The sequence below is a fragment of the Ictidomys tridecemlineatus genome, chromosome 11, assembly GCF_052094955.1.
Source record: "Ictidomys tridecemlineatus isolate mIctTri1 chromosome 11, mIctTri1.hap1, whole genome shotgun sequence".
NCBI lineage: Eukaryota > Metazoa > Chordata > Mammalia > Rodentia > Sciuridae > Ictidomys > Ictidomys tridecemlineatus.
The window spans coordinates 118,439,454-118,453,393 of record NC_135487.1 but is presented as its reverse complement, the minus strand read 5'-3'; the positions used below and the strand labels follow the sequence as shown (position 1 = coordinate 118,453,393).

At 36.7% G+C, this 13,940-nt stretch overlaps 1 protein-coding gene across 1 annotated transcript; it reads right to left on the bottom strand.

Annotated features, from left to right (window-relative positions):
- Nucleotides 1–3,559: 3,559 nt before the first annotated feature.
- On the bottom strand, nucleotides 3,560–9,671 carry LOC144368356 (myomegalin-like). Its single transcript, XM_078027174.1, has 4 exons — nucleotides 8,744–9,671; nucleotides 7,642–7,785; nucleotides 6,091–6,647; nucleotides 3,560–4,519 (listed from the first exon to the last, which is right to left on the bottom strand). Exons 1-3 carry the CDS (start codon nucleotides 9,011–9,013, stop codon nucleotides 6,495–6,497), a joined length of 567 nt encoding a protein of 188 aa, XP_077883300.1. The 5' UTR covers nucleotides 9,014–9,671; the 3' UTR covers nucleotides 3,560–4,519; nucleotides 6,091–6,494.
- Between the last annotated feature and the right edge of the window lie 4,269 nt (nucleotides 9,672–13,940).

Here is a 13,940-nt window from a genome sequence, read left to right as displayed (position 1 = left end):
CATTGGAGGCATGTCTATGAGGTATACATTTTGAATCTGGAGAAAAGAGTTTCTCTCTTTCTCTGCTTTCTGATCATCGTGTAAGTTGCCTCCCTATGCCACACTCTTTCTCCATTAATATTAAATTTATGTCTAATTACACATGAATATTCATATTATTACATATGCTTTATATTAATGTGGTTTTATGTATAGAACTAAATTTAGGAATAGTGTAGGGTTAGACATAGGGCTAGGGAATGAATATATATATATATATATATATATATATATATATATATCTCAAAAGCATGAATATTCATAAGAATGTACACGTGAAAATGTGTCTGAAAATATATATGTTGTGAAAAAGGCAAGGGTTTAATTTGAATCATAATACACATCTTTAATTTGCAAATGCAGTGATAAATTATGTAAAACATATTGATATATATGCAAATATACCATTGAAAATTGAATATATAAGTCAAAATATACATAAACATATTACTACATACACATTCATGTAAAATTAAGTATAGAGATATTTTGAGAGTTAATATTAAATTATAGCTTGGGTTAAAGTTAGAGAATGAATATGTAAATCAAAAAGAAAAATATAATTACACATGAAAATATATGTAAGTGTACATTTTTCAAATGGAGAAGGGTTTAATAGGAGACATAAATACACATTTTTTTAAAATTATAAACTCAGATAAATGTATATTAATATGTAGTAATACTTATGAAATGGACGTGTCTAATTAACAAAAATATTCTTATTATTATATATGATGCTATATTAATATTTTTAGGTATAATATTACATTTAGGATTACTATTGTTTTTAGTGTAGGGTTAGGAATTAACATATATATATTGAAAATCATGAATATTCATAAGAATGTACATGAGTGTATTTGTATGGCAATATATATCCCTATATATGGGTTTGTTTTTTTGGGAGGTGTTTCCAGGGATTGAACTCAGGGGCACCCTTGTCCACCAAGCCACATCCCTAGCACTATGTCAGTTTTTATTTAGAGAGTCTTACTGTGTTGCTTATTGCTTTGTTTTGCTGAGGCTGGTTTTGAACTCCAGATCATCCTGAGACTCCAGAGCCACTGGGATTACAGGTTTGTGTCACTATGCCCTTGGTATATGTTTGAAATAGGGAAGTGAGTCTTATAAATACACATTTTAAAATTGTAATTGTAGAGATAAATTTTATATATGCATATACAATTATATATGTAAATATACCATTTGTAATTGAATATCTAAGTTGAAATACACATACACATTCATATTACTGCACATATACTTATGTAAATGGGTTTAGGTATAAGGGTGTTGTGAGAGTTAGTATTAAATTATGGCTTGGGTTAGGGTTGATGTTTGGGAATGAATAAATTTTTCAGAAAACATGAATATTAATGAACATATACTTGTGAAAATATCTATGAAAATATATATAAACACATATGCTTTAAAACAGTGAAAGGTTTAATGTGAGTTGTATGAATATACATTTCTTATTTTGCAAATGCAGAAATAAAAAATATATATTCATACAAAAATATGCAAATATGCCATTGATAATTGAATATATGTATCAAAATACACAAAAAACATTTATGTAAGTACATAAGCTTTTATGTAAAATTAGATTTACTTAAAGGGGTATGCATAGGATTAGTATTAAATTATGGCAAGAGTTAGCAATATAGCTATGGAATGAATATGTATATCAAAAAACATGAATATTTCTAAGAATGTACATGTGAAAATATATAAAAATATATTTTTTTGAAATAGAAAAGAGTTTAATGTGAGACATATACATACACATTTTTAAATTTGTGAATACACAAATAAATATACATATATAATATATATGCAAATATATTTTTGATAATTAAATATATGTGTCTCATTACACATGTATATTCACAATTTTATGTATGCGTCTATATTAATGTAGATTTAGGTATAAGATTATATTTAGGTTTAGTGTTAAATTTTGTGTAGGGTGATGGTTAGGGTTAGTAAAAAAAAATGCATATGAAAAACCAAGAATAGTCATTAGAATAACTCATGAATATAAGTATGAAAATATAAATAAATACATATGTTTTGAACTAGGGAAGACTTTATTTTTTATTTATTATTTCAAAAAATTTAGTTGTTGAGTTTTATTTTATTTATTTATATGCAGTGATGAGTATAAAAACCCAGTTACTCACACATGCCAGTAAATTGCACTACCACTGAGCCCCAGCCCCAGCCCCAGCCCTGAACTAAGAAAAGTTTTAACATAACACATATGAATACAGATTTTTAAAAATAGGACTGCACAGATTTATTATATATATGAGTACATACTTATACATATTCTAATATAACATTGATACCTGTATACATAGTTATTTACAAATGAATATTAAAATTATTATATATGCTTTTATTTAAAGGTAGGTTTAAGTATACAAGTAAATATAGGGTTATTATCACTTTCAAATTTTGGTTTACATTTATGTTTATCTTTAGGGAATAAATATACTAGTTGGAAAAATGAATACACCTAAGAATGTGCATGGTAACATTTGCATAAAAATTAACATAAATATGTTTTGAAATAGGGAAGGGTTAATATGAAATATAAATACAAATTTTTAATATGCAAATGCAAAGATAAATTTTATATATGTATATATAATAACACTTCTGCAAATATAAGTGATAAATGTGTATGTAAATATAAATACATATGAGTATTCATATAAGTATATATGCTTTTATCTGAAGGTAGGGTAGTTATAGGGGTAAAACTATGATTAGTACTAAATTTTGTATATAGTTAGGGTTAGGGAATGAATAAGTATATTGAAAAATATGAATATTTTAAGAATGTACATGTGCAATTTTGATGTTTTGAAATTCTGAAGGGTTCAATATGAGATTTAGGAAGACACATTTTTAATTTTTGAAAGCAGATATATGTATATATATGTATATAAACATGTATATATGCAAATATACCAATGATATATGAAGGCAAGTCAAATTACACATAAACATTAGGCAATGAATAAGTATATTGAAAAACGAGTAATTATAAGAATGTACATGTAAAAATGTGCATTAAAATACATAGAAATATATGTGTTTTGGGATAGGATAAGGTATGATATGTATAAATACACATTTATTAATTTCCAAATGTACAGATAAATTATATGTGAACATATATAAATACTTATGTATACAATTATCAATTGGATATTTGAATATGTATGCAAGAATATTCATATTGCTATATATGCTTTTATATTAATGTTCGATTAGGAATGGGGTAAATTTAGGATTAATAATAAATATTGTGTAGGGTAAAGGTTAAAGTTAGGGTATTTATATATATATATATATATATATATATATATATAACATGAATATTTAAAAATATGCATGTGAAAATACATATAAAATATATTTGAAAAATGAACATAGACCTAGTAAAAAAGAACATTATATGGCGAAATGTTGACAATAACTAAAGGAAATCCACTGCCATATATACAGTTGGAAACATATAAGTTTAATATACAATAATAGAAAATAGAAAAAGTACAAGGGAAAAAAAGTTTATCTCAGATATTTCGAAGCAGTGAAGGCAAGATAACAAATGCAGTCATAAAGCAAGACTCAAAATTTCCTCAAGGATTTATTGAGAATAGATGATTTGAACATAGAATTCAATTATGAGTCAACAATAAAAAATAAGTGAAAGATCAACAGAAGTTTCAAATAAAGCAAAGACTTTATATAAAAAATACATATGGGGTAAAGAAAAACATTACAAGGAAAATTGGAAATGCTTTTGAGATGACAGATAACAAAGATTCAACAAATCAAAGCAATAGGAGGCTGATGAAGCAGTTCATAATTCCACCTGCTTACATTAGAAAAAGACACAGGATAAAATCAGTGTTGACTCTGATCATGCAACTTGAGAAGCACTAATAATAATTTATTTCTAATAATAATTAAGAATTTGCTTAGAGTAGATATGTACATGGAGTTCAGGGCCAATGAATGTAGCATATACTAACGTGGGATCACAAAGAGTGCAGCACCATAGCAGGCAGATGAGCAAGTGGCCAGGTGCAGAATGGTGTCCTGAAGATGTGTGCAGGTCAGCTGAAGATCTTGACTTTGTTGTCTCTGGATGGGGTGGAAGAGAAAGGAAGGGAAAGGACTATTTCTTAGTTGTTTGTGCTGCTGGATCCTGGGCACATTGACCACAACCATAGAACTTTTTTTTTTTTTTCTCTGATGTGTGGTTTGGTCTTTGGAGCATTTTTCTTCTAGGTCCACTCCCACTCTCTGTGACACAGGCCACATTTCATAAGATGAGCGTACACTAATCATGTGACCTGTCAATGCAGGGACCTGTGGTGGCTTTGCTTCTTTTGTGGCTCCTGGAAGGCAAGGGTCTCAATGCTGGAGCACACAGAAGGACCCTTAACGATTTCACCTGCAAGTAAACAAAAGAATTCTGTTCAGATGGAACTGTTAGACCCCACTTATGATGCCCAGACACTGGAATTAGGGCAAAGCATGCAGGAAGGCATAAACATGGTGGGAGGTAGTAAAAAGAATGAGTCAAGGGGATGCACTGGATCTGGAGGAGATTCCAGGTTCCAGCTTAGAGGATAAGCTTCCCTGTGCACCCAAATCCCTGGTGCCCCAGCCATAGCCCTACTGCATGTCATATGGTCAGATCCTACTACTGTCCTTTTATTACCCAGTTCATACTACATGTTATGTGGTCTGAAGAAAAATAAAGGCCTTGTCATATTCCAGGAAAAGAAGGATGAAGCATGAAACACGCACATGTAGAAACAGCCTGTACTGAAGAGGACATATTGGGGCAAGTTCCCCTGTTAATTGTGTGTCTCATTTTTCATAAGGAGAAGTCAAATTGGCAGGGACCTCAGAGATGGTCCACCTTTAACAGATGAAGGGTAGTAGCTCACAGAGGCAAAGGGGCCAGCCAATGGCATACAACCAGTTAACATTTAGCCTGGAGTTAGAGACCAGAAATTTGGAACAAAAGAGGGTGGCCTGCACACTGGAGGGAGCCAGCAGGAACTGGAGGCTGTGGGTTAACTTGGCAGGGATAGGAAGAGGCTGTACAGAGCCAATCCTCTAAGTGTTGTGTTAAGAGGCTCAGGAAAGAAAGCAATTCTCGGAGAACCAAAGGGAATTAGAAAACAAGAGCTAGTTAATATACATCCCATGCTTGATCACACTATGGGTGTCAAGGCTCTCAGGGTACAACTTAGGAACATTCCTAGAATGCTCAACTGCTCTGATGTTTACCATATAAGTTTAAAGGTTTAATTTCTCATATTTAAAACAATCAGTTACACATGAATTTTCTCTTAATAGGATTTCTAGGGAATTATTAGCACAGCATTTAAGTGAAAGTAGAGAATATCTGCTATATATATATATATTTTAAAACTTTTCCCTTAAAGTGTATTTTTTTCTTTTCTTTTCTTTTTTTTATTGGTTGTTCAAAACATTACAAAGCTCATGACATATCATCTTTCATACATCTTTTTTTCATTATCAGTTTTTTCTTTTATATCCAGGAGACCAAATGGATCTTCCTTCATGTTTTTTAAAGAAAATGAGATGTTAAAATAAAATGCTGTTCTTAACCTAATTTTGTGCACTAAAGTCAATTTATAAGGTTATGCCTTATTTGGTTTTTCATAAAGTAGTTCAGGAAAGTCCAGAATGCACTTATGGCCTCAAGATCTCTTGGTAGACAACTAATTCACAGAGAGACTTTGAAAGTTTCTTCCCTCAGGGACCAACTGAACTGCATTTCTCTGGCTCCTTGCTTGACTGACATCAAGGAGAGAAAATTGGGCTAAAGGGGAGAGATGGTGAGGAGAGGAGAATAATAACAGGGTAGAAAGCGGAGGGGGCAGGAGGGTGAAGGGATGGAATCTTAAGAGGAGGCTATCCAGGAGCTAAGACCTGTGTGGTGAACCTGATATCTCCTAGAAGGTAAAGGAGGTCAGGGTCACTTACAGAGCTGATGTCAGATGGTGATGTATTTGAAGCAGGCTCTGTGACTGTGTAAGATGGAATCGTTGCTTTCGCTCCAAGTTAGTCCTTGCCTTCTTCAAAATATCATGTGTCCTGGTCACTGAAAGAAGAAAAGAGCCCCAGAGAGAAGGAATTTCCAGCTGGGCCCTACTTGCTGGGCATGCATTTTCTAGAGCATTTTCTTCTCACCCCTCAATCATGGCCTCTTGCTGACCCCTTTTTCTCCCCCTCCTTCTGCAACCACAACTGCTCATGTCACAGGAGGGTTGGGCCCAGTGCATCAGACTCTCCCTTCCCAACATTCCCAGTGCCTCTGTGGTCACTGTTTATCTGCAGCACAAGTGGGACATCTGCAAGACAAGCCCTTTCCTCTGCTGCTCCACAGCTCAGGGGCACCTACGCTGGCTGACAATGAACTGCTCCATGTTCTCCTTCTGCTGGTTAGCAGTCTTCAGACGCTCAGCTGTGCTCTCAAGGAGCTTCTCCTGTTTCGATACTTGGGCTCGCAGATCCAGGAGCTCCCTTTCCATTGATTCATCCTGGGGAAGAAGGACAAGCTCTCAGACAACAGTTTGGAGACCGAATGTATCCAGTTCTTTGTGGTTCCTACCAATCAGAAGCAGAACTCCAATCTTCTCAGCAGACTGAGTTCCCTTCATTATAGCTTCTCAATCCCTCAGTTCAGAACAGTTGAGAAAAAGACCACAGGTAGGAATGTTGAGAACCTGAAAGCCCCCAATCAAGGATCAAGGAGACCCTGACTCCAGACCCACAGCAACTCCCAACTGTGAACAAGACCTCCAAATCAGTCCTTGAAGTAATTTTGTCTCACCCTTCTCCCATCCATGCTGGACTTGGAATTTCAGAGATACTATGTCTGGGACACAGGGCTACCTGATGACAGTGTTCACATTTCAAAATGTCTGTACGAATCTGAAGATGGTAAAGTGCTTCCTTGTAATTAGCATAGTTTTTTCCCCAAACATACCAGTTACATTAATATGGAACTAAAAACTAGTGAGCGGATCCAGATTCTAGTCCAACCAAGGCAGGACAATTCTTTAGGGGCTCTACCTTTTCCCCAGACTGAAACAGAGATAAAAGGTGTGTTGGGATTCTAGGAGCATGACTGAAAGAAGCTGCAGGATCACAGTGACTTCCTTTGATCTTTTGACCAAGAAGCCCTGAGGAATGGAGAAGCTTCAAAGGCCCCTGAATTTTAGTTCAAACTTCAGATTTATTGGAAGCAGATATTTATAGATTACCATGGCATCTATGTCTGTGCTTCTCCATTTCCTTTTCTTCTCTTTGAATTATTATCTTGGGGTTTGGGGTGTGAGGACAAAGTAAGGTAATCAGAGCTTCAATGAAAACATCCACCAGGGGTCTCCCTCCAGGATGCTACATTAAGATCCAGCACATTCTAACAACCTGTGTAGCTCCTGACCCTCAGAAAGCCCTGGAACTGAGAATACAGAATCTCATGGGGCAGAAGAGCAGGGCTTATACCAGAAGACAACACTGGCCTCTTACCACTTTGCCAGGCAGCCCAGGGCCATGGATACTTGGTAAAGCTGCTCTCCAGAACATGGTCAGGAGCGAGGCTGACTCATCTAGGGTGCGCTGCAGGGCATGAGCACTGCTTCTTAGCTCATGGAAACATTTGCTGCCTGGTGCCTGTGGAAAGGTGGGAGGGAGCCATGGACATCACTGAAGTTGAGACATCACAGGGCTCACGACATTGCAGCCCTGCACAAGACTCAAGCTTTCTTTGTTGATGAGGCACAAAGCATGGGCTGCTTGAACCTGCAAAACCCTAGCTCATCCCTTTGAGGTCCCAGGACTGAAGTGTGGCTCCTTTTACCTGGAATGACTCCTCACCTGGACACCCTATATAAGGCTGTCACAGCTCATTCCCATGTCATGTCCTCTACAGACCTTTTAACTTCCTTGCATACAATAAAAGACCCCTCTGCACCAGTGAACTTGAGGTACAAGAGGTGACTTCTCACATTGGGCTTGTGGCCCATTAGTTGGTTTATGAATAGGGGTATGTATCTTGCCCTGAAGTGGGGGTTACCTGGATGCAAGGCTCTGTCTATACATCCATGGGTCTCTGGTAGCTCAGACAGCACAGCCATTGGCCCTTGTTGTCTCTGAACACAGATGCACTCTGAGAAGCATTTGCAGATTGCCTCCCTCCCACTGCCAGATTCTTACTCTTTCCACACACAAGGCCTTTATGGATGTGAATCCCTTAGTACCTGTCCTCCTGACAGATTTTAATCCACATGGGTCAGCATGAGTGTAACAGATAATGAGCCATGAGACTGTGCTGATTTCAACATCATATGGGCATCAACTCTTAACAAATACTTTACTGAGGATGGTGGCAACACTGCACAGACATCTCTGTGGCTCTGAGGCAGAATATCTAGTTGGTTTCCTATACCACAGAGTAGAACATAGACTGAATAAGGAGATAGGGAAGCAAGGGCTTGGCTAGAATAATTGGAAGATGCTTCCTCTGTCATTGGGAGATGCAGGCCACAAAAATAAATAGGGGAGAAGAAACTAGAATTAAGGACAAAGGGCACAAAGAAAGAGTGAAGGCAGGAGCTGCAGGTGTGACTACCTCTGAGCCCTGAGCATCAAGGCCCAGGAAGTTGCATGTGGGTGTCAGGAGAGACTGGATCTGTTCAACCAGCTGTTTCCCCTCCGCAATCTGATCTCTGAGAGCAGTATAGTCATCAATGTGGCCTATTATGTGGCGGCCATGCTTGTTGGCGAAGGAGCCATCCATAGAATCACCCTCTAGCTTCAGAGAGTTCTTCATTCCTGAAGGATCATTTGAATCCAGCTCTGAAAAAGAAAGCCACAATAATAAAGATCTGCTGTTATTCATGAAAATATCCTCAGTTCTCACAGTGCAGAGACAGTGAAAGAGCTCAGGGTCAAGAAAGGCAGCCTTCAGAAATGCAGGGTGGCTCAAGCCTATAGACACATTTTGGTTTCTTTATTTTTATAATCTTTCTTACAACATTACATAATGATAAACTTTCCAGAAGAAAAATTTTGTTTTCATTGACAAGTGGGCTATTCAGGACAATATTATAAACATGAAAGCTTTCTGTATAGAAAAGGCACAGACAACTGAATAAGAATGTGTACAGGGCAATGACCAAAAGACAGCAATAGGACAACTGTGGCAAGAAGAAGAATGAGAAGAAAGGCAGCCACAGAAGTCTCAAGGAACATGGAAGATGCTTTCTCTGTGAGGAAAAAGGATGTCGCACACAGAAAATTTTCTAAATTCACATGACACACTTACAGAGGACCAGGAGATATTTGCATTAATAATTTTCCTTCATTGTGTCCAAGCCCTTTAGTTGTCATATTTATACCATTTGTCCTGGTGACAATGACAGTATCTGAGCCAGGAGAAGAGAAAGAAGAGCTGTGGAGGACCAGAGTTAGAAAATCTATGCCAACACCCCAAATACAGAGGAAATACCTGAATCTAGGGAGTAAAAACAACCAGTGTCAAGGACATCACAAACAGCCTGCACCCCAAATCATGCACAGTCTGGCCTTCACCACACAAGATCTAAGGTGCCAGGACTTCCCTCTCATATCATTAGCCGATATATGTCACATAGAAAAGCAAAAGTCAACAGATTGATATGTTTCTATTATTTAGAAAAAAAATGTTTGATGGATGGATATTCCACATGAATGTAACTTCCAGTAAAAACTTGTTAGGTACAATTTCATAAACCAACTTTGAGTATAATTTTCTATGTGCTTTCTAGTACAATGCCTTGTATTGAAACTTAAATATGCACGAAATCACATATATATAAAATACACATACATATGCATATATATGAAATATGTATATGTTAAAATATTTATCAAGGGCTGGGGTGCAGAGTTCAGTGGTAGAATGAAGAAAAAGAAACCACTCTATATAGTGTGGCAGGTCTAGCACACACAGAAGAACTTGGGTTCAAATTCTCTGTATTACAAAAGTAGATCAAAATGTAAACTATCAACAAAAGGAGTTCCTGGTAAGAGGAGAGTGAGTCATAGCCAGGTTCCAGTTCAGGCCTCTGGAAGCTGAGAACAAGAGGAAGAGCAGGGACTGAGCCATGCTGCTGCATCTCAGCTGGTACATGGGAACACAGTGACAGGGAAGCCCTGTCAGGAGGAAGTGAAGAGGAAACTCAACACCACACCCACCATGGCAGCTCCAAAAGGGCAAGGCAGCAACCTAATGTATGCTGAGCACTTCCTGCCAGCTGGGTACTGTGCTTAGCAGTTTACAGATATATCTTACTTACAGGCCACAATAAAAAGTCCATGAAATAGTCCACTTTCATCTGACATTTGAGGACATTAACTGAAAAATGAGTATTCAGTGCAACCAGAGAAAATAAGGATTAATATGACCCAAGAATATCTGGCATGAGAATGTCAAGGCTCAGACTTAGAGGAATCTGAGCAGAAGTGATTGAGGATATGGCCATGCAGGTTATTGGAGAGGGTGAATTAATTGGTGCCCCCCAAAAGACAAAACAGAAGACACAGAGTGGAATGTTGTGTCAAGAGGCTGGGGAGTGGGGCCTCTGTTAACACTCAAATTAAAACTAGGGAGGCAAGATACAGGCTGGATATGGAAGAGAGCCAGAGAAATCTGGTGAACATGCTTATCTGAACAGGCAGGCAAGAGACTGGGGCAGGACTGAATGTCAACCACGTGAAATAAGTGTGCCTTCCACCCAGCACTTTTCCACAGCCCTGATTTCCTTAGGGACACGAGCATTGTGCCACAAACTGAGGTCCCCCTAGGTGAAGAAAAGGAAGCCCTTCTAGAGAGTGTGGAAGGTCTGTGATGCTGAGACGGAGCCTAGTGAGGTGGAAGGAAGACCAACTAAAAAGCCAAGCACCTGATTAGGTCTCTAAGCCCTGTAAACCCAGCTTGTCTATTAATGTCTCAGTTTCCCCTTTGTCAGTTGGATCATGTAAAATATAAAAATGTAGTAAAACCTGTCCTACAATAAATGACATTGGGAAACACAGGCTCCAGGCCAGTATGTGTCTCCCACCTATAGCCAAACTTCCATAGAAATTTGTTTTTGCCTTTTTAGGTTTCATAATGATTTTCTTACCTATATTTCTTTTTTAAAATTAGAACTGTGTAGTTATATATAGTAGTGGGTTCATTCGGTCAAAAAAATACACACATGCAATTTGACTTCAGTTCATGATTGCCCCCTTCCCTCTCTCTTTTTTCTCCCATTCCCCCTAACATTTCCCAAATCTCTTTCATCTACTCTATTAGACTTCTTTTTTGCTCATCTATTAATTTATATTTGATTGCTTCTTTCTACCTATGCATAAAGGTGGAGTCCTTGTGGTATATTTATATGTCCACCTAACAACTTTTTAAGAATTCATTCTGGGGCTGGGGTTGTGGCTTAGTCGAGAACACTTGCCTCAAATGCCTGAGTCCCTTTGATCAATCCTAAGCACCAGGTTAAAAATATATATAAATATATTGTGTTCATCTATAACAACAACAAAAAACAATCATCTGCATTGCCTCCCCTTACCCATCTCTGCACTCTGCCTCTCAATCTTCTCCATTACTGCTCTTTCCTTTATCTGTATGATATCCTATCCTGCCCTCCCCATTTCCTTTGTTCTACTCTAGTTTCTGCATGAGAGTAAACATTCAAGTTTTGAGTTTTTGTGTTTGGCTTATTTCACATAGCATGATATTCTCATTGCTATCCATTTACCTGTAAATGCCATTATTTCATTTTCTTTTATGCCTTTGAAGAACCCTAGTGTGTGTGTGTGTGTGTGTGTGTGTGTGTGTGTGTGCGCGCGCGCGCATGTGTGTTTACATACATATCATATATATGTGTCAGAATCATAAAATTTATTTATCTATTAAGGTGATTCCACCATTTAGTGAAATGTGCTTCTATAAACATTGAGGTGGCTGTCACTGAAGTATGCTGATTTTAGAAGTTTTGGCAAAATACCAAGGAGTGGGCAGATCCTCACAGGGTGCTTACATCTCTAGTTTTTTGATGAATCTCTACAGTGGTTTCTGGACTTGTACTAGTCTGCAGTCCCATTAACAATATACAAGTGTATATTTTCCCCACAACCTTGCCTGCATTTTTATGTATATTCTTGAACATTGCAATTCTGGAGTCAGATAAAATTTTAATATTTCTTTCATTTGCTTTCCCTAATTGCTAGTGATATTGAACCTTTTCTCATTTGGATATTTGTAATTTTTTTCTTAAGAAGTTTCAATTTCATTTTTTCTATTGCCCATTTATTGATTGGGTTATTTGGGATATTTTTGTATGAAGTGCTTTGAGTTATTTATATATTTAAGAGTATTAATCCCTTATCAGATGAGTAGCTGGCCAAGATACTTTTACCATTCTGTAGGCTCTCTCTTCACACTCTTCTTTCTTTCTTTTGCTGGGAAGAAGTTTTGTAATTTGATGGTGTCCCACTTATTTATTCATAGTTTCAGTTCATGTACTTTTGAGGAAGCTTGTGCCAGCAATTATATGTAGAATGTTGGCCCTACATTCTTTTCTAACAGTTGCAAGGTTTCTGGTCTAATTCCAAAGTGTTTGATCCATTATCATTTGAGTTTTGTGCAGGGTGAGAAATAGGGTTTTAGTGTTATTTTTCTAGATAGTTATCTAGTTGTCCCAGAACCATTTATTAAAAATCCTCTTTCCTCCAATGTATATTTTTGCACCTTTGTTAAGTATCAGAGGGCTCTAAGGATTGGATTTGTCTCTGTCTTCTATTCTGTCCTATTGGTCTTTGGGTCTATTTTTGTGACAATATCATGCTGTTTTGTTACTAGAGCTCTGCAGCATTACTTATTGTCTGGAGTTTTGTACCAATAATAAAAAACAAACTGAAATAGAAAACTACTTCAAGAATTAGATAGTAGGAGACAACTATGTAGGCTAATATATTAACATCCCAACTTGAAGTGGTGGGAATTACAATATATATTTAGGAATACAGTATTTTTCTTCTGGCAGAGCTATTTTTGTTTAATACTTTTACTTTATTTATTTTTACCTAGTGCTGAGGATCCAATCAGTGCCTCACACATGCTAGGCAAGTTCTCCGCCACTGAGCTACAATACCAAATCTAGGAATACAGTATTTTTATTGAAAATTCTTTTTAAAAATATTATTATTTTTACATAATAGCATATTTTGGCATATTATACATACATAGAATAAGTATAACTTGTTGAAAATAGGATCCCCCATTATTGTGGTTGTACATGACGAAGAACTTCATTGTTTGTATATTCATACATGAAGATAGGAAAGATGTGTCTTATTCATTCTCCTGTCTTTCCTATTACATGTTCCCCCCTTCTCTTAATTCCCCTTTGTCTAGTCCAATGAACCTCTAATCTTTCACTCTCTAGTTGTAAGTTAGCATCCACATTCTGCCTTTGGGTTTGGGACTGCCTTATTTCACAAAGCATGATAGTCTCCACTTCCATCCATTTACTGGTGAATGATATAATTTCATTCTTCGTTATGGCTGAGTAGTATTCCATTTTGTATGTATACCAAATTCTTTATCTACTCATCTGATGTAGGGCACCTAAGTTGGTTCTATAGCTTAACTATTGTGAATTGAGCTGATATTAAATATTGAAGTGTCTATGTCACTGCGGTATGCTGATTTTAAGTTGTTTGGGTACAAAGTGAGTGGGATAATGGGGTCAAATAGCGGTTCCATTCCAAGTTTTGTAAAAAAG

Excerpts from the sequence above, each read along its gene's own strand:
- LOC144368356 (XM_078027174.1), bottom strand. The coding sequence starts at position 9,013 with ATGAATAACAGCAGATCTTTATTATTGTGGCTTTCTTTTTCAGAGCTG. Across the intron at positions 7,786-8,743 it reads TTGATGCTCAGGGCTCAGAG|GCACCAGGCAGCAAATGTTT; the intron begins GTAGTCACACCT and ends ACCTTTCCACAG. Across the intron at positions 6,648-7,641 it reads CTGGGCTGCCTGGCAAAGTG|GATGAATCAATGGAAAGGGA; the intron begins GTAAGAGGCCAG and ends CTTCTTCCCCAG.